The sequence below is a fragment of the Bufo bufo genome, chromosome 4 (genome assembly GCF_905171765.1).
Source record: "Bufo bufo chromosome 4, aBufBuf1.1, whole genome shotgun sequence".
Taxonomy (NCBI): Eukaryota; Metazoa; Chordata; class Amphibia; order Anura; family Bufonidae; genus Bufo; species Bufo bufo.
In genome coordinates this window covers 102,618,009-102,639,493 of record NC_053392.1, presented here as the reverse complement: position 1 = coordinate 102,639,493, position 21,485 = coordinate 102,618,009, and the positions used below count along the sequence as shown (strand labels likewise).

At 43.7% G+C, this 21,485-nt stretch overlaps 1 protein-coding gene across 1 annotated transcript in view; it reads right to left on the bottom strand.

Annotated features, from left to right (window-relative positions):
• FBXO25 (F-box protein 25) overlaps nucleotides 1-21,485 on the bottom strand; it is a 37,987-nt gene that overhangs the window by 2,823 nt on the left and 13,679 nt on the right. The window contains exons 4-9 of the mRNA XM_040427588.1: nucleotides 20,702-20,751; nucleotides 19,758-19,850; nucleotides 15,044-15,137; nucleotides 11,219-11,394; nucleotides 10,640-10,822; nucleotides 8,260-8,403 (exon numbers count right to left, since the gene is read on the bottom strand). Of these exons, the coding sequence (XP_040283522.1) occupies nucleotides 8,260-8,403; nucleotides 10,640-10,822; nucleotides 11,219-11,394; nucleotides 15,044-15,137; nucleotides 19,758-19,850; nucleotides 20,702-20,751 (740 nt within the window). The remainder of the gene's footprint in view (nucleotides 1-8,259; nucleotides 8,404-10,639; nucleotides 10,823-11,218; nucleotides 11,395-15,043; nucleotides 15,138-19,757; nucleotides 19,851-20,701; nucleotides 20,752-21,485) is intronic.

The window sequence follows — 21,485 nt, the reverse complement described above, 5'->3', positions numbered from 1 at the left end:
AACCCATATACTGTATTTGCAATGGTTTTTTTTAATGAAAATACAAATATTCACGCTTCCACATTAAGAAGGCTTTTTTGCGCTTTCACACCACTTTTCTGATCAGTTTCTCATTCTTAAGGTTATGTTACATGCACAGATAATTGTTCATATCATCAATAACAAGCGTTCGTATGAACACTAGTTAGTATTGATCTGGCAGTGTAATACTGCCAGCAATTACCCTATGAATGAGCAAATTGGAATCTTTCAGAGGGTGTTTAAAAAATAATGAACGTCTTATGGCGGCAGATCGTGTCGTGTAATCACAATCTGCTGCCGGCAAACCGTGATTCAGTATGGGGGCGAGCAACGGCATTAGTGATCGCTCCTCCTCATACTGTGGAGGAGATCGCTGCATGTCATAGTATCAGTCTCCTCCGCTAGCGAGCAAGTGATTGGCGAGAAGGAAAGCTTGCTTCCCGACAATTGCCTTGAAGATCTGTGCATCTTATATAACCCTTACCTGGAAACAATGCAAAACATAGCAAAAATTGTGTGCTTATTTGTTTTGGGCAAGGGATGTGTAGGCGGAGGACTTTTTCTTTTTTTTAAAGTTTTAAATATCAGTTAAAAGGATCGGTGTCAGATGCAACCTCTGTTAGATCACAAAATACTTGGTGTTAAAACAACTGGTCATTATCAGAAGTAAAAATAAATATGGCATCAGTTAAGGCAGTTAGTCCATTCTGAACATAGTCGTCCCGGTAAGATATGTTAGCGAGGATAGACGCACACAGAACGTGGTAAGACACAGCAGGTACATATATCTAGAAGGTGTACTGCAGCCGTTAAAGAAATTTCCACTATATATATATATATATATCCAAAAAAACGGAACAGCACCTCCAAACACTTTATTTGTTTGCTGTATTGTTGCCTGGTAGCTTGCACCTGCGATTTGTCTCTGGAGGTGCTGTTCCGTTTTTTGGTTATATGTATATTATAGAGGACTAGGCATCCTCTTTGGAACTTAGCACTCCCCGCCCATCCCCCACCCCTTGGTGTTTTTAATCAGAGTAAGAATGGAGCTGGACCCTCCGTGTTAGAGTAGGTCCCACCTGATAAAAAGCTACCTTGTCGTCTGGTAGGTGGGCCCGACATATTTTTGATCAATAATATGCGCTAAGAGCTTCTTCACTGCTTATCAGTAAGTATTGGCGTCATGTATTTGACCCTGTTCACCCAGTCTTAGTGCATTTAGTGGTGTGCTGCTACTTTATTTGTTTGAGATTATCTATCTATATACATACATACACAGAGTACAGACCAAAAGTTTGGACACACCTTCTCATTCAAAGAGTTTTCTTTGTTTTCATGACTATGAAAATTGTAGATTCACACTGAAGGCATCAAAACTATGAATTAACACATGTGGAATTATATACATAACAAACAAGTGTGAAACAACTGAAAATATGTCATATTCTAGGTTCTTCAAAGTAGCCACCTTTTGCTTTGATTACTGCTTTGCACACTCTTGGCATTCTCTTGAATGGTCTTCCTTGAAGGAGTTCCCAGAGATGCGAAGGTGTGTCCAAACTTTTGGTCTGTACTGTACATATACACACACACACACACACACACACACACACACACAAAGCAGTGAGATGGGTGTACACATAGCAGAGGATGGACATGCAGCTGATTAAGACAAGCATTATGGGAAATCATGTAATGACTGAACATAAACACAATATAAAAGTCCTCACATAGGGGACATTATCCAGATATAAAGCATGCACCAATTACCTTAAATAAAAGGGCAAGCTGATAATCCTTCACAAGAGGAATGAAGAAGAAGACAAGCAGACCAATAAGAACCTTCATAGGTCAAGTCCAAGGTATCAGACTACTGAGCATTACAAAACAGTTACTACAGAAAACTTAAGACATGTCACCCCCTGATGAAGAAAATCGGAAGGCATGTCAGCACCCGAATTCTGCTGTATGGAGGAAATTTGGTCTACAATTTGTGGTGGTGCTAATTTTTCCTCTATTCAGTGCCATGCACAGACCTGACTGATCGACCTGTGGAGCTGGTGGGGAGGTGGAAATGTTCCTTTCACTGCTTATGTATTGTGACGCCCCCTCTTGACAAATACCTAGTGGTTTAAAAAAAAAAAAAAACTGCTTTCTGTTACAAAAATTATTGTACGTACACTTCCATGTTTGAAGGGGTTTCTGAGAAAATATATTGATAACCTAGCTTCAGGCTAGGCCGTCAATATCAGATCTGCAGGGGTCCGACCCTGTTAGAAGAGGTTAGGCTGGGCGCTCACGTGGCCTAGTTGCAGCTCAGTTCCTTTCAAGTCCATGGAGCGGAGCAGCAATACTGAGCACTGCCGCTAGAAAATGTATGCAGCGGAGCTTGTAAAACTGCCGGGAGTTTTATGGGTTTTGTTTTTATGGAATTCCATGTGAGGTAAAACTGACCAGTTCCCTTCACTCTCTGGGCCAGTACAATTACAACGATACCACATTTATTTTGTTTTTGTGTTTTAAAAACAAATAAAAAAACTTTGATAGTTCAGTCTACAGAGCTGTGTGTGTGTGTGTGTGTGTGTGGGGGGGGGGGGGGGGGGGGGTGGCTTATTCATACCATTCTGGAGTGTGTATGACATTTTGAGCAAAGCATAGGATGGGGGGGGGGGGCATCTTTAAAGATCTGACCGACCTCTGCCGTCCATGAACAGAAGCTGCCAGATAAGGGTTAATAGCCTGCATGGGAAATGAATGGTCAGACAAGGCTATCCCTGCTACTAGAGAAATAAGTTGTGTCTTTTATTGCCAATCCCATCGGACCTGGAAGGAGGAAGAGCTCCACATCCAGGGCTATTCTTACAGTCAAAGTGACTGACACCACTGTAAGGCTACTTTCACACCTGCGTTAGGTGCGGATCCGTCTGGTATCTGCACAGACGGATCCGCACCTATAATGCAAACGCTTAGATCCGTTCAGAACGGATCAGTTTGCATTACCATGAACAAAAAAAAAATAATAATAATTTTTTTTTTTTTTTTTGTTCATGATAATGCAAACGGATCAGTTTTGACTTTACATTGAAAGTCAATGGGGGACGGATCCGTTTGAAAATTGAGCCATACTGTGTCATCTTCAAACGGATCCGTCCCCATTGACTTACATTGTAAGTCTGGACGGATCCGTTTGCCTCCGCACGGCCAGGCGGACACCCAAACGCTGCAAGCAGTGTTCGGGTGTCCGCCTGCTGAGAGGAGCGGAGGACAAACGGTGCCAGACTGATGCATTCTGAGCGGATCCGCATCCACTCAGAATGCATTAGGGCTGGACGGATCCGTTCGGGGCCGCTTGTGAGAGCCTTCAAACTGAACTCACAAGCGGAACCCCAAACGCTAGTGTGAAAGTATAGAAAATAGAATAGGCACTCTTATATCTGGTTCAGTAGGTAGGCAATGCGACTCAAACAATATAATAATACTGGGTGGATTTATTGATAGCAGTATATAGCAATATGCAATTGATAATGAAAACCTAATACTTCAATACTCAAATTAAATAAATAAAACACACTTAAAATTGATATATAAAATACACATAAAACCATCCACTGTTATAGCTAGTGGACAGCTAGAGGTCCAGTCCAATGATAGGAGGGGCACGGTGTTAGTCCACTATCTAAAGCAGCGGCTAGCAGCAAGTAAACTACCAGAGAACCATGTGAATAAATATTTGTGCAAATACATATAAATAAAAAAATTCCTAAAGTGACGTGTTGAAACTGGTGACTAAGTAGCCAGTGTATAAAGGTGACAAGGTATATAAAACATATGATGAAAACACTAAAAATGAATTGATATATAATAAATATAAATAAATAGGTAAGTATCTCTGGTAAATCAATATAATTGCTGACTCCCGCTTATAATGGTGTTCCACAAAGATGTCACTATCAGTTAGAAAGTGTGTGGTCTGGATCACTCTTTCATCCACATAGTTGTCCGCAAATAGAATATGTTCAAGCAGGTAGGCTGTATCTATAAACGGCCACGGCAATAGTATAGATGTATCCAATGGTATGGCAATTCAAATAGAGCAATAATGTCAATGTGGCAAACAATGTAACGGAATACCTGGACAACAGTGCGTATATATCCAGCTATATTGTATCAATCCACATATGTCGGAGCTGCTAGCTTTTACTCACATATGTTCCCACCGTGGCGTCCCACGAGGTATAAGTTCGGGTAAGCTTGTTTCTCTATAGCGCAACTGCGCTTAGACGCTTGTAGTGCTGTCTCTCTCCGGCTGTGAATGCAAATGCTGGTTATGTCGCAATATCAGTCCACGTCCGGTTTCCTTGGTTGAAATCAGTGTTCCACCTGTCTAGGTCAATGCTAGTGCCGGAACATCAGATGCATCAATCAATTTCTGATGGCTCCAAGTAATTTCGCAGCTCAATTTTCTTTCAGAGCTGCATTCCTGGCATCCTTAAGAAAGCGCTTTCTCAATATCATATAAGATTATTACCGGTATGTTGTCAGGTCCAAATGTCCTTTGCCAGACGCGTTTCAAAGGCTTCCTGCCTTCTTCCTCAGTGAGGAAGAAGGCAGGAAGCCTTTGAAACGCGTCTGGCAAAGGACATTTGGACCTGACAACATACCGGTAATAATCTTATATGATATTGAGAAAGCGCTTTCTTAAGGATGCCAGGAATGCAGCTCTGAAAGAAAATTGAGCTGCGAAATTACTTGGAGCCATCAGAAATTGATTGATGCATCTGATGTTCCGGCACTAGCATTGACCTAGACAGGTGGAACACTGATTTCAACCAAGGAAACCGGACGTGGACTGATATTGCGACATAACCAGCATTTGCATTCACAGCCGGAGAGAGACAGCACTACAAGCGTCTAAGCGCAGTTGCGCTATAGAGAAACAAGCTTACCCGAACTTATACCTCGTGGGACGCCACGGTGGGAACATATGTGAGTAAAAGCTAGCAGCTCCGACATATGTGGATTGATACAATATAGCTGGATATATACGCACTGTTGTCCAGGTATTCCGTTACATTGTTTGCCACATTGACATTATTGCTCTATTTGAATTGCCATACCATTGGATACATCTATACTATTGCCGTGGCCGTTTATAGATACAGCCTACCTGCTTGAACATATTCTATTTGCGGACAACTATGTGGATGAAAGAGTGATCCAGACCACACACTTTCTAACTGATAGTGACATCTTTGTGGAACACCATTATAAGCGGGAGTCAGCAATTATATTGATTTACCAGAGATACTTACCTATTTATTTATATTTATTATATATCAATTCATTTTTAGTGTTTTCATCATATGTTTTATATACCTTGTCACCTTTATACACTGGCTACTTAGTCACCAGTTTCAACACGTCACTTTAGGAATTTTTTTATTTATATGTATTTGCACAAATATTTATTCACATGGTTCTCTGGTAGTTTACTTGCTGCTAGCCGCTGCTTTAGATAGTGGACTAACACCGTGCCCCTCCTATCATTGGACTGGACCTCTAGCTGTCCACTAGCTATAACAGTGGATGGTTTTATGTGTATTTTATATATCAATTTTAAGTGTGTTTTATTTATTTAATTTGAGTATTGAAGTATTAGGTTTTCATTATCAATTGCATATTGCTATATACTGCTATCAATAAACCCACCCAGTATTATTATATTGTTTGAGTCGCATTGCCTACCTACTGAACCAGATATAAGAGTGCCTATTCTATTTTCTATACATTCGTTTTTTGGTGATTGGGTACAACATCAGTTTGGTGCACCTTTCCATCATAAAATCAGAGGTGAGCCGTCCCTTATTTCTCTTTTACAGCTAGTGTGAAAGTAGCCTAAGTTGTACAATGGATGTGCAAAACATCATAGCTTCCATTAAGTGGGAGTTAGGCTACTTTCACACTTGCGTTGTTTATTCCAATATCGAGATCCGGAATTAAACGGATCCCTTTTGATTTTGCACATCAGGATGCATCCGTTCCATTAGGATGCGGTTGTGTGAAATCAAAACTGATCCGCCACTAAATACATTGAAAGTCAATGGATGACTTGTCCGTATTTTTTTACGCTCTGTCACCATTGACCTACCATATTTTTCGCCCTATAAGACGCACCTAGGTTTTAGAGGTGGAAATAAGAAAAATTATTTTTCATTAGACCTCAGGTCTGACTACCTATCAGACCCCCTATGTTAATCAGAGCTCAGATCAGAACCCCCAATCAGACCCCAAGCCTCTCAACAGCCCCATATCAGCCCCCAAGTTTCTGGTCAGCCCCCATATAAGCCCCTATGCCTCAAATCAGCCCACAGCATCCTCATGCTTTATGAAATAAATAAACCCCTCCTCACCGCCCGCGATCTTCTTCCTCCTGCCGTCGGCTGTGAACTGGCGTGCACAGCATGAGGTCACAGAGCACCCGCACGCTGTGCGCAGCAGACAGGCGAAAACCAGGAAGCAGCGAGTACAGAGCCTTCACCGCTTCCTGGTCCTACGGTACTAATGAGTGCTTCCATAATGGAAGCGCTCATTAGTATTCACCCCATAAGACGCTGGGACATTGGATGCGTCTTATGAGGCGAAAAATCCGGTACATTGTTTTCAGTGCTGGATTAATTTTTTTTCTGTTTTTATGACCGGAGCTTGCAGCAGTTTTGTGTCCGGTCACAAAACTGAATGCTGACGGAACAGAAGACATCCTGACCGAGTCTCTTTCCATTCAGAATGCATGAGGATCTCAATACTGGAAAACACAAGTGTGAAAGTAGCCCTAACAAGAAAATCAGCAAAATACTGCAAACTGTTCACAGCTTTTTTTTCCATGAGACCTCACTAACTATATCTGAATAAGGCCAGTTTTACATGGAGCATGGTCTGGGAAAAACGCTCCAAGTGATGGTCGAATTTCCCGGACTGAACATGGCTCTCAATACTGTCAGTTTCTGCCTGACCATGAGTCTACTGTACTATAGTCAGGGCAGTTTCTGCCATGAGGAGAGATGAGAATCTCGCCTCAGGCGGCAGTTTTCAGTATCTTTGAGGGGGCGGCATCCACACAGCAGTTAAACACTGCACCCCCCCCCAGAGTGCTGGAAGCTGCGGTCCTGTCAATCACCAACCGCTGGCTGGCAGCACACAGAATGGTGGAGCAGGGAGACATCTCCATTTTCCACCATTCAGCATGAATGCAGGCACGGATCACGCTGCCAGCCAGTGTGGGCGGAGTCTGCAGCCTGGAAATCTGCATAACCTCCACCCACACCGTGCTGCAGAGCGATCTGTTTATGCAGGGGAGAGAGAGGGGACTAAAAGCTTCAGGAACGGGACAAGGTGAGTAGGTACTGTGTTTTTTTGTTTGTTTTTTAACACAGAGGGCATTACTACTACAAAAGGGGCACAGAGGAGAGGGCATTACTACTACTACAAAGGGGACACAGAGGGAATTACTACCATAAGGGTGCACAGAGGTCATTACTAATGTGAAGGGAGCACAAAGAGGGTATTACCACTGTGAAAGGGGCACAGATGTGTGTCACTGTGTGCATCTGTCACCATCACCATGCCCACAGTGTTCCTACGACTTGACACATCTGCATCAGGACGTTCTGTGCGGAGCAAGATACAGGAAGAGGAGGCAGCGCCGCCAGCATGGAGTCCCATGGGAGAGACACACTAAGGATGTAGGTAACACTACCACATGATCGACACTAGTGTTATCTGTGGTTTTACATAGGACTGCAGGTAACACCACTACATTTTTTGTACTCATATAGCCATCACTGTTATCTGTGCTGTTACATAGGACTGCAAGTAACATCTACTATAGTATCTGTACTCAGATTTATCACTGTATCACCTGTGGTGTTACATAGGACTGCAGGTGATATCAACAACATTATCTGTACTTGTACCACCCCAGATCTGGCAGGACAGTCTCGGAGTTCGTGGCTATTTGGCTTTTATACTATTTTTTTTGCCTCAGACAGCAGAAGAGCTAGAATCGGCCCTGACTGTAGTCTTGGAAGTATGTGTGGTCAGTCAGGAATCAATAGCATCATGATGATGCTATGTGTTCAGTCTGGGAAATGCAGCCATCACACCCCTTCCCCAAGCACAGAACTATTTCACCATAATACATATGGAAAAATTGTGAAAAATAAAAATATAAAAAAAAAGTACCTTCCAAAAGAGAATGCTGCAATGACGGCAGAAGTGCAGTGTATCCCCGTATTGTTCTCTTTTTGGGTAGTACTTCTCCAGTGTGAAGAACATTAATTTCCAGTCAATATGACCATTTTCTGTGAAGATCAAATCTTTACAAAACTAGGAGAAATAAAAAAACAAGATTATTAATAAATCAAGGACAAACATAAAATGACACTGACTATGGTAATAAAATGTAAAAACCATACAAAATGCCATAACTTATATGTCAATTTTTTCAGGTTAGCGTGGAAACCCCTTGTTAAGGTGATAAGCAGTCACGCGATTGCTGGAATGTGAACACGTAATAAACACGTAATAAACACTCGCTACATCTTTATTTTACCTTACAATCGTGACGCTCCAGTAACAACTCTGCAGGCAGAGCGGAGGGCGGCGTAACGTCACTTTCTCACGTGACGCACCTGCTCCGCCCACTTTATGAATGAAGGAGGCGGAGCAGGCGCGTCACATGAGTAAGTGACGTTACGCCGCCCTCCGCTCTGCCTGCAGAGTTCTTACTGGAGCGTCACGATTGTAAGGTAAAATAAAGATGCAGTGACTTAAAGTAAACCGCCCGCCCGGCGCGGGTGACAAATCCCACAAATCACAAACCCCATATTTTCTGCCGATATGTACCAATATCGGCCGAAATGGATTAGGCCCATTTTCGGCCGATATTTTCGGCCGCCGGAATTTCGGTGCACCCCTACTTATTTTAAATATTTACAAGCATCGTCAGCGTATTTAGGACTAGACAAAACAAGTTCTTTACTACAATCATAACTGTTGGGCTACTAGGGTTTGTGACTGTCTGCCAAAAAGGTTACCAAATAGGATCCCTATCCCTCTAATAGGGATCCTAGAGAGCAGAGATTTCAAATCAACAAATGACATGGAAGATCTTTTCCACACGCTCAGCGTTTGGTCAGTGTATCCGATCAGCGATTGTGAGCCAAAACCAGCAGTGGAGGTTACACAGAGATAAGGTATAATGAATGTTCTGTCTTCTAGACCCACACCTGGTTCACGAATCACTGACCAAACACTGACGGCGTGAATAAGGCCTTTAGTGATAATGATAAACAGCGCGAAAACAGAGGAGCAGATATTTCCATTATACCTTATGTCTGTGGAGGCTCCCCTCCTGGTTTTGGCTCATTATCACTGATGGAAATCATTGATCAAACACAGCCTTATACAGACTCTTTACCCACATGATGTCAATCTGCTCAGCTCCTCCTGCTCTATAATATGCCTGCAGATTGCACTGCATAACAAACCTGACACAAAGCAGCCGCCAGATCACCGAAAACTGAACCTGCATGCTGGTACACAGCAGTTTTAGCCATCAAAAAGGTACAGTCATAAAAAACGCATTTCCATCTGGACATTCATGGCATATCAATAGGATATGTCATAAATGACTAATAGGTGCCAAACTCTGGGACCTGCTGTGAGATGCACGCACTGCCTCCACTCCATTCACGGCTATGGGACTTCCTAATATTGCCAGGCCGGCACTGGGCTATTTTCAGATGTCCCACATAAGTGAACGGAGTGGACTGTTCTCCATCCACGGCAGGGATCTGTTCTTGAGACAGATCTGCTCCTATTGGACATTTATGACGACATTTCCGATATGTACGTTTATGGTATATTGATAAGATCACAACTTTTAGCAAACAATCTGAAAGCTGTGTCAATTTACAGTGACACCACATGACAGCAGACAAGGACGGACTGGAAACTTAAAGTGGCCCTGGAAAAATATATAAAAGTGGCCCCATTATGTAGTTGGCCCTGCCTTCTGTCAATAGGAACCCAACACAAGTCGGCAGGGTCAGCAATACCATATTGCGGCACATGATACCGCCTCAGAGCCAGATACCACAGTGCATTACAAAATGCTGCCTCAGTAGCACAAAATACATCTCAAAAAACAGCCACTGGCCGGCTGCAAGGAGGTGGGCCCCTGGGCATCGGCCCACTGGGAAATTTCCCTGTAGGGTCTATGGCCTGTCCGCCCCTGAAAGCAGGGCTTTCCACCACATCACAGGCTTGTCTTGCCACATGCCGGGCACTACATATGGTCTTGGATCTAGGAAGGAGACAGACATCTTTATTTTGGGGTATTAGATGGGTGGGGGGGGGAGGCTATTGTGCTGTTAGAAAACAATAGGTCCATTGCAACCAATCTGTCTCAGCTTACGGGACACTCAGTTTAAATCAGATAAGGCTCAAGGCGGCTTGGTATTACTCAACATGCGTTTTTGTTCAGAGAAAGGCTACATCATCATTTCTTCCTGTAAAATCCTTAAAACTGCAAGACAATTGCAGTGACTACAACAGTTACCATTTTCTCCGAAAAGTGGTATTTGCAGAGTTCTTTCCAGAGATAGTGGTCTTCGCTAAGCATATGCCATGAAGGGGTCATTTGACCCAGCTTGATTATATCCCAGGCATCAGAAAATCTGAAGAGGATATTGCTTTTCATTTGTTGTGGTAGATCGCATAGGGTTAGACCATTGCCAAGTATCTGAAATAAAATAAAAAATATATAATAAATATATATTTTACACACATAGAAAAAGTAAAAAGTAAGGCAGCACCACCTTAAACAATACTGCAGGTGCAAGCTTACCCAAAAATCCAGTCCCAAAAATAGAGCAGCACTCCAGGATAATGTGGAAAATAGTGGTTTATTCACCCATTGGTGACGCAACGTTTCGGCTCCAACATGAATCCATCTCAAGCCTTGAGATGGATTCATGTTGGAGCGGAAACGTTGCGTCACCAATGGGTGAATAAACCACTATTTTCCACATTATCCTGGAGTGCTGCTCTATTTTTTGGAATATTATATATAATGTCTCTAAAGACTGAGGGAGATAATGAATGTAGACAAGCAAGAGAAGACTAAACACAGCCATACCGGACTGATCTGCAGGTTCATGAGCTGCTCTTGCCATGAAAGAATAGTCTCCAGCCGAGAAATCCAGATGTTGATGTTGCCTATCAATACACATCGGCCGACTTCCCTGATCAGGGTGGAGCTCAGGTCATGGAGAAGGTCTCGAATTAACTGTGGATTGTACTGATCTTCAAGAACTGGATAAAGATAAAATAAAATACATATTAGAGAGTGTACACTGGGTGCTTTGTCAAAGTATGAGCTACGTGTACATCACAAATGATCATGTGAACACAACCCAAAAAAAAAAAAACATGAATACCTATGGTCTATGTAAAATATTAACGCAGGACAGAAGATTTTTTTTTTTTGCCATTTGCAAATATTGTTCATTAGGAGACATTGGTCTCTGACTTCTGCTGTACTGCTTTATGCAATTTTGACACCTTCTCTTTAGGTGGAAACAGCATTAAGAAAGTGCTAGCGAAAACAATCTGCAATAAGAAAAAAAAAGTAAAAAATTGTTTTGGGGGTTATTGTGGAATTTTCTTACTGGAAAAAAAATTGCCAGTGCAAAATTTAAGTGTGTAGGAACACTAGTGTGGTCCGAGGTCACCATCACCACCTTCTCTGGCAAAGAGCTCCACCCAGGCATCATTACTGCCAGACCTGTTGAATCTAAAACAACTTAAAGGGGTATTCCCACCTCTGGGACCCGCACCTAGATCGAGAACAGACCCCTAAAGATTGTGGAGGGCGAACTGCACATGCACCCTCCATTCATTTCTATAGGGCCGCCAAAAATAGCCGAGCCAGCGCTATTTCCGTCGGCCCCATTGAAATGAATAGGAGCGGTGGCTGCTCAAGAGAGGTGCGCTCCCATTCAATACTATGGGGAGAGCGCTTGGCTGGTGGCCGGACCCCGGACAACCCGGGGTCCTCCGGCCACCACACCTTCCCCGCTCAGTTCTCCTTGTAGGTGCGGGTCCCAGAGGGGAGACCCACATCTATTAGACAAGGGGGGCATATCCTAGCGAGAAGGGACAACCCCTTTAAATGTAACCTGTTTGGGAATGTGAAGCAGGCTAGAACATCTCAAGAAGCACATGATGCCACGTTCTTAAGAAACTCAAATCCAGATGCCACTGAAACCATAGTAAAAGCTACTATCCACAAATAGAGAAAACAGTGGTAAACCTTCACAGGAATGGCCAGCATACCAAAATTTCACCAAGGGCACATTGACTACTCATCCAGGAGGTCACAAGAGAAGCCAGAAGAACATCTAAAAAACATTTAAGGTCAATGTACATGAGGTCACAATAAATTTGACCCATAACAAAAATGGCATCAATGGGACAGCTGCAAGCTACAAACCACTGCTGACCAAAAAGAAAACACAAAGGATCATCTCATATTTGATTAAAAAAAAATAATAATAATTCAAAAATAAATACGAACAAGATGACCGAAGACTTTTGGGCCAATTTTCTATGGACTGATGAATCAAAAAGATGGAACTTTTTACAAAACTTTATCCAAAAGCACACAATTAAGTCCACATCTGAATGGCCTAAAAAGACCTCATGGACACGGCCGTTGTTTAGGTCCGCATCCAACCCGCAGTTTTGGCAGCTCGGATGCGAACCTATTCACTTCAATGGGGCCGCAAAAAAAGAGGACAGCACTCAGTGTGCTGTCCGCATCCGTTGCTCCGTTCCGTGGTCCAAAAAATAAAAAATAAATTATATAACTTGTCGTATTCTTGTCCGCGCTTTGCGGACAAGAATAGGCAGTTATATTAAAGGCTGCCCGTGCCGCAATTTCACGGACCATCATGCATATGTATGCAAAGTTTAATGAAACGACAGTGACCATATAAAATTTGACAAATTGGGTGAGGGGCAAATACTTCACAGCACTGTATGTTACAGTTATCCATTCACACCAGTCTACTGCAGTCTATAATTCCTGTAGAACTGCTGATGCTGCACGAAGATCGCCCAGTCAGACAAAGGTATAATTAAACGCAGCCGCAGGCTTATATACTGTGCGACAGTCACTTAGTCACTCTGACCACTACTTAGGGTGGGTTAACATGGGCTGAAGAGCAGCCGATTGTCAGGAAGGAAGCGTTCCTGCTGCTCATTCAGTGAAGGAGAAAGCGGTATTTCCATGCAGCGATCTCCTCCGCTAATGCGATCTCATCCTCATACTGCTGCATTGTCTCTCAGCAGAAGACGGCACTGCTGCCCAGAAATGATCATTTACGTGTCTGCACGAACGACAGGATCACCCGAAGAATGAGTATTCTGCTCGTTCATCAGGCGATTGGCGGCACGTTCAGATGGGCAATTGTTTGGGAACGAGCGTTCAGGATAATCTGCCCGAATATCAGCCCGTGTAAACCCACCTTCAGAGTCAATTTAATTCACCCCAAGTCTATACAAGTTTCCGGAGTTCTCCTTATCAGTTAATGTGTTGAAGGAGCATGTGTCATCCACGTCCAATCTTGAATGATAATTACAGAATGTAATTTCTTATGAATCAATTTAAATATCATTGCTTGCAGTCATTCAATAGAAATCTTCACAGTTTCCTTCCAGTAGATAAGAAGCAATTAGGCTGAGAACACGTTCACGCGGACTACACCTCCATACATTGAAGGTGTAAAATACACACATGAAAATCGGAAGCATTTGCAAATTAGAACGAACATGTCGAGGATTTGAAAATCCACAGTGTGCTCGTTTTTCCATGCAGATTGTTTTTGCTACATGTGAATGGGGTGTACTTGTAAGACCATCACATGACCGGAAGAGATTTTACCTGTTATATGTGCGCTTGGCAGTGAAGACACCAATGTTGGTCACATGGTCATGTGTGTCCGCATTGCTAAGAAAAATTATGTTTTTTTATATGCAAAAGAGCCTCTAGGAGCAACGGGGGCGTTGCCATTACACCTAGAGGCTCCACTCTCTCTGCAACTGCTGCGCCCTCTCCACTTTGATTGATAAGGCCAGATGTGATGACGTTTTCACCCTCCGGCCCTGTCAAAGTGCATAGGGCGCAGCAGTTGCAGAGAGAGCGGAGCCTCTAGGTGTAATGGCAACGCCCTTGTTAATCCTAGAGGCTAATTTACATATATTAAGACATTTTTCTCAGCAATGCGGGAATATATGAACATGGGTCCAACACAGATGTCTTCAGCTGCCAAGTGCACATGTAATAGTTTGGCCAGTGTCATAGATACAAATCTGCTGACAGATTTCCCTTACAGGCTCTTTCAGACAAGTGTGTCCTGTGCAGGAATCACTGTCAGTGTGCAATTCAGAGCATAGGGTCATACAGAGACACACAGCATTATAAATCAGTATAATTCCTTGTGCTCCTGAGAAACAAGCAGTGTCCATAACGGGGGGAGGGGGTGTTTAGGGGGGAAACAAAATAACGCTCACAGACAGAGCACTGTCTACAAGCAGAGATGTTGAAACTGGCAGGATTTGATATGCAAGTTACAGCACATAACAAAAGTGAAAAATATAAATATAATAAACTTGTTTAATAGCCATTGTTCTTGTTAGCGACCAATGTTCCGTATTATTGCTGATAAACAGGCCTCGCCCTTTACATGGTAATGGGCAAGTAATCTGATGCTGTAGGTAGATTACCTTTTATCGGGCCCCTAATCAGATGGAAGGTAATATGCCCTTAAGATCAAACTGCACAAAATGGAAAAAAAAAACAAAAACAGAATCGACTGCTGAAAACCACACCGGTCTGATCCCATTTCTGCAGACTGAAGACTTCAGATCATTTTTCTATATTTGAAATTAAAAACATTACCTTTTCTTACAATAATTTCCAAAATGTTAAAATAATTCTTCTGTGCCGCCCCACTCAGGGATGTGAGCTGAGATTTTGCAATCAGCTGCAGCAACTGCAAGACAAACAGATTACAGATGCAAATAGTCAGCTCTTGTTCAGATGTAGGCAAAACACACAGACGACTAAGGTTACCTTACACCAGGGATCAGCAACCTCCAGCTGTTCTGAAACTACAACTCCCAGAATCCTCCTTTCACTTCTATGGGAGTTACCAGAACAGCCAAGCAAGTGTGCATGCTGAGAGTTTCACAGCAGTTGGCGTGCTGAAGGTTGCCGATCGCTGGCCTACACTTAGGCCCCTTTCACACAGGCGTTGCGGGAAAATGTGCAGGTGCGTTGCGGGAACACCCGCGATTTTTCCGCGCGAGTGCAAAACATTGTAATGCGTTTTGCACTCGCGTGAGAAAAATCGCACATGTTTGGTACCCAAACCCGAACTTCTTCACAGAAGTTCGGGCTTGGGATCGGTGTTCTGTAGATTGTATTATTTTCCCTTATAACATGGTTATAAGGGAAAATAATAGCATTTTGAATACAGAATGCATAGTAAAACAGCGCTGGAGGGGTTAAAAAATAAATAAAAAAATCATTTAACTCACCTTAGTCCAATTGATCGCGGCCCGGAGTGACGTCATCAAAGGTCCTTGACCTATAATTAATGCTTACCACAGGTCCTGTTCAGTAAAGGGTACAGAAGGAGATGCCGGGCTACGCGATCAAGTGGATTAAGGGGAGTTAAATGATTTTTTTTTTTTTTTTTTTAACCCCTCCAGCGCTGTTTTACTATGCATTCTGTATTCAGAATGCTATTATTTTCCCTTATAACCATGTTATAAGGGAAAATAATAATGATCGGGTCTCCATCCCGATAGTCTCCTAGCAACCATGCGTGAAAATCGCACCGCATCCACACTAGCTTGTGGATGCTTGCGATTTTCACGCAACCCCATTCATTTCTATGGGGCTTGCGTTACGTGAAAAACGCACAAAGAGGAGCATGCTGCGATTTTCACGCAACGCACAAGTGATGCGTGAAAATCACCGCTCATGTGAACAGCCCCATAGAAATGAATGGGTCAGGATTCCGTGCGGATGCAATGCGTTCACCTCCCGCAACGCATCCGCGCGGAAAAATCGCTCGTGTGAAAGGGGCCTTACAATTCTTCCTTCCATGACACTGATCCCGTACAGTAACGCTCTCTCCCAATCTGCCCATACAAGCCAAGCCTGCATATGTAATGAAAGGGGATTGTGCAGTGTCAGACACCAATTACCTATCCTCAGGATAGGTCATCAATACGAGATTGCCAGGTCCATCACCTGGTAACCCCCGTCCTGGTCAGCGTTTACCTGCACACCATCTAGCTTGCAGCAGAGGTACAGTGTAAGGATCCATTCATACGTCCGTAAGTGTTCTGCAGATCCGCAAAACACAGACACTGGCAATGTGCATTCCGCAATTTGCGGAACGCACATCGCTGGCACTATAATAGAAAATGCCTAATAGGACATATTAAATTTTTTGGCGAAAACGGAAGCACGGATGTGGAAGTGCGGACAGCACATTCCGGCTCTATTGAAAATGAATGGGACTGCACCTGTCCTGCAAGATTGCGGAACGGATGCGGACCCATTTTGCGGACGTGTGAATGGACCCTTAGGATGGGTTCACATCTGCGCTGTAAACTATGGCAGTCTGTTCCGGCAGAGGAACAGACTGCCGATGTTAACCATTTCCAGCATAGTCAGATACCACTGTACACCACCGGGTCCCTATTCACTGTAATGGGATCCAGCATACATTTCAGCTGGAGAAAAAACACAGAACGAAAGGAACCTGTTAAGACCTCTTTAAATTGCCCAATGTTCAGGCAGATTATTGCTAACAGGAGCTCATAGGGACACTCATTAGCAATAATCTGCCTGTGGAAATGTGCCGCAGAGGTGGTAGGATCGTTGGTGCAGTGTCCCAAATCATTGTTCGCCGGCAGAAGATCGTGTGGTGTAAACAGGTATCTGCTGCTGGCAAACAAGGATTCTGTATGGGGATGAGTGATGGCGTTAATGATCGCTACTTCCCATACATTTACGTGCAGTGGTCACCTTCAACGACGAGTAAGCGATTGTCGCTAGGTTCACATCTGTGGCGGAGGTTCTTTTAGCAGATTTTGGTATAAAGGCATAACAAAATTCCACTGTATGCAGCCAGGGTGGCCATACACCTTACAGGTAAATATACTGGTGGACCGATGCCCTGGGGACCGCCCAAGCCCTCTTCACTGCCACTGGCCGGGTACATAATGAGTTCCCGGCGGTAATGCCATGAGAATCAGGCACTTGGTCAGCCACCACACATGCCCTCCTGGATTTAACTGCTGTGGACCACATCTCACCTCCTAACCCCCCTGCTCCATATCTTAATCAGAGACAACTGATGGAGGGCAGAAAATGACAGCTATTGATGGCCACCACAGAGGAACAGCTTTTGGGGCGGTATATTGTGCTGCACTGTGGCATTTGGTTCTGCTGGGATGGTATTTTGCACCATGGTATTGCTGACCCTGCCTACTTGTGTTGCCCTGTCGGTCAACTGAACCCGCCTACAACATGGGCCACTTTTAGTTTTTCTTTGTCCAGGGCCACTTTCATTTCCCATCTGCCCCTGTATGCAGTAGTATTTTGGCTGGCAGCATAATGTAAACTAGAAGGGAAACGTGACAGACCCCATTATAGTCAATGGGGTCCTTCGGGCACTTTTGGTGTTCAGCACATGCAGGATCCGGCACTTCAATTATTTTTCCAGAACAAAAAAAAAAGAAGTCACCTAGAGAACCTAGCCTTAAAGATGAGCCGTCACCGTGGTAACTACTTGCATTCCCCATGTAATAACCATTTTAGAGCCTCTATTCTTAGGACTATGTTGTAACATTCCTTTATTATCCTGTTAGAAGTTATCAATTATTAGCAGTTCGCAATAAATATCCAGATGGATGTTACCAATTGGGGGTTGTCCACCCTGCATAGTCTGACATTATCCTTTCAGTGCTGCCAGTGTCAGCCTGTGCAGGGCCAACCCAATCCCCCCAACTGGTATCACCCATCTGGACCTTCAACCTTGCCAACTACTAGCAATTCATTCATAACTTCTAGCAGGAATAATAAAAGAATAGCAGAACTCAATCATAACAGAGGCTTACATGGGAAATGCAAGTAATTACTAAGGCCTCTTTCACACAGGCGTGGCGTGAAAAGGTGCGGGTGCGTTGCGGGAACATGCGCGATTTTTCTGCGCGAGTGCAAAACATAGTAATGCGTTTTGCACTCGCGTGAGAAAAATCGGCATGTTTGGTACCCAAACCCGAACTTCTTCACAGAAGTTTTGGCTTGGGATCGGTGTTCTGTAGATTGTATTATTTTCCCTTATAACTATGTTATAAGGGAAAATAATAGCATTCTGAATACAGAATGCTAAGTAAAATAGGGCTGGAGGGGTTAAAAAATAACTAAAAAATAATTTAACTCGCCTTAATCCACTTGCTCGCGCAGCCCGGCATCTCCTGTCTCCTTTGCTGAACAGGACCTGTGGTGACGTCACTCCGGTCATCACATGATCCATCACCATGGTAAAAGATCATGTGATGGATCATGTGATGACCGGAGTGACGTCACCACAGGTCCTGTTCAGCAAAGGAGACAGGAGATGCCGGGCTGCGCTATCAAGTGGATTAAGGAGAGTTAAATTATTTTTTAGTTATTTTTTAACCCCTCCAGCCCTATTTTACTTAGCATTCTGTATTCAGAATGCTATTATTTTCCCTTATAACCATGTTATAAAGGGAAAATAATAATGATCGGGTCCCCATCCCGATCGTCTCCTAGCAACCGTGCGTGAAAAATCGCACTGCATCCGCACTTGCTTGCGGATGCTTGCGATTTTCACGCAAACCCCATTCATTTCTATGGGGCCTGCGTTACGTGAAAAACGCACCAAATAGAACATGCTGTGATTTTCACGCAACGCACAAGTGATGCGTGAAAATCACCGCTCATGTGAACAGCCCCATAGAAATTAATGGGTCGGGATTCAGTGCGGGTGCAATGCGTTCAACTCACGCATCGCATCCGCGCGGAATACTCGCCCGTGTGAAAGGGGCCTAAAACAGACGTGTCAGGAGAGGGGACAGCTCCTCTTCAAAGTCCAGGAGGGCCACTTAAAGGGGTTTTCCATGACAAATATGGCTACTTTCTTCCAAAAACAGCACCACGCCTGTCCACAGGCTGTGTGTGTTATTGCAGCTCAAGTCACTTCAAAGAGCTGGACAGTAATACCAGACACAACCCACGGACAGGTGTGGCGCTGTTTCTGGAAGAAAGCAGACATGTTTTTCTAATCCTGGACAACCCCTTTAAACTTCCCCAAGTACAGATGTGCGGTATAGTTGTGGAATACGGTGCCGTGCAATAGCTTCATGTGCTTGGACTCTACAGTGGTGGACACAATAATTTTACTCTTATGAATTCCAAGGGGGAGGGGGGGAGCGGTATTTCAAGCATACCTAAATAAAAATAAAAAAAGAATCACATAAAATAAGACATTTTGCCTATGAGGAGGTACATAACAAATCGCAACCTAACCTGGAGTAAGAAGGGATGGCCGTCTCCTGCAACTTACTTTAGCAACATAATTGAATCTTCGGATGTCCTGGATTGCACTTGAAAAGTCTAAACGATTGAAGGCTTCACCCAAGGTACAATACCCATGTCTCTGTGGTAAAACAAGAGGGTTTTTATCACCGACTGTACAGTATTAAAGGGGTCTCGCACTGGTGGGGCACACACACTGCCACTCCACTTATCTCTATGGGACAGCACTCCGCTATCTCCGTCATCCTCATAGATCTGAATAGATAGAGTGCCTGATCTGTTCCATTTATGTGTCGGAGACAGGACCCCTGTTCTCATAATTACTGGGGGTCCCAGAAATTAGATCTCCACCGATCCAGGCGCCAAAGTGATAAGTCTCCTTTCATATGCACACAGTTCAATACATAGGGCCTTACTGTAAAAAATGTATATAGGCGGCAATTTATTATATTTTTTTAATGGGAACCTGTCACCTACAAAACGCATATTAAACCGTCAGCATTACCAGAAGTCTTTAGCTTGATTCTAACGTTGGTTTTGTTCTTGCTGTCTGATCCCCTGCAGGCGGTATGTAACTTAGGGTTTTGAAGTCAAGCAGGCAGCGGATTTCTCGGTTGATGTCAAGCTCCCCGCGCCCCCTTTCCCGCCCCTTACCGTTTGATTGATCGACCTTGTATTCTTTTCAGGTCGGATTCGAGCCAGAAATCTCACGGATGCACTGTGTCCTTGTCATTCCTGGGAATGAAGACACAGCGCACATGCAAGATTTTGGGCGACATGTTCCCTTTAAAAGGTATGCCTCTGTGTAGAACAACATAGTGATGTAGAACCGCCCAAAGAAGGCCAAAATGAAACTTGTTTGGTTTTCTTCAGGACAATGAAGCCCTATGGATAGGTTTGGCCTTTTGCACCATATAATCCTGACTTTGGCTGACACAGGGCCCTCCTTATGCTTCAGGTAACGATACTTACTTCTCTTGTACTTTCTTTGTGCACATAAATCCACTTCTCTTGGTAAAAGTCTGCATCAAGGAAAAAAAATAAATTACATATGGCGTTCAACATTAATAGGATGCTCACAATTTACAGTCCCTCAGCGAGCGCAGCAGAGCCTCTAACCTGCTGCACAGGGTTAAGTTTAAGAGTCATTTGGCACTTTGCTCTCCCCCAGTCTATAGGGATTACGTATACGGATTTTGAGCATTGCCCACTTATTACAGATAACAGGCTGCATCGTCCTACAGAAGACTGTAGACGGCTAATGGGCCACTGGAGATTTGTGAACCTGTAGCAGTAAGCCCTGTTACTTCATATGGGAGCATTTCTGAGTGGAGGATCTCAGTGATCGGGAATCAAGATAGAAATACTATTTCAGGGACAAATCCTGATCTGCAGCAGACCAGAACATCACAGCTGGGGAGCAGGATATCATGCAGACCATCTGAATTTTATCATTAAGGCTACCTTCACACTAGCATTTCTATTTTCTAGTATTGAGATCCGTCATAGGATCTCAATACCCGAGAAAAACGCTTCCGTTTTGTCCCCACTCATTGTCAAATGGGGACAAAACGTAACTGAACAGAAGGGAACGCTTCAAAATGCATTCTGTTCTCATACCGGAGAGCAAACCGCAGCATGCTTTCCGTCCTGGGATGTGGAGCAAGACGGATCTGGCGCGACCTCCAATGCAAGTCAATGGGGACAGATCAGTTTAACTCTGACAATAGAAAACGGACCCGTCCCCCGTTGACTT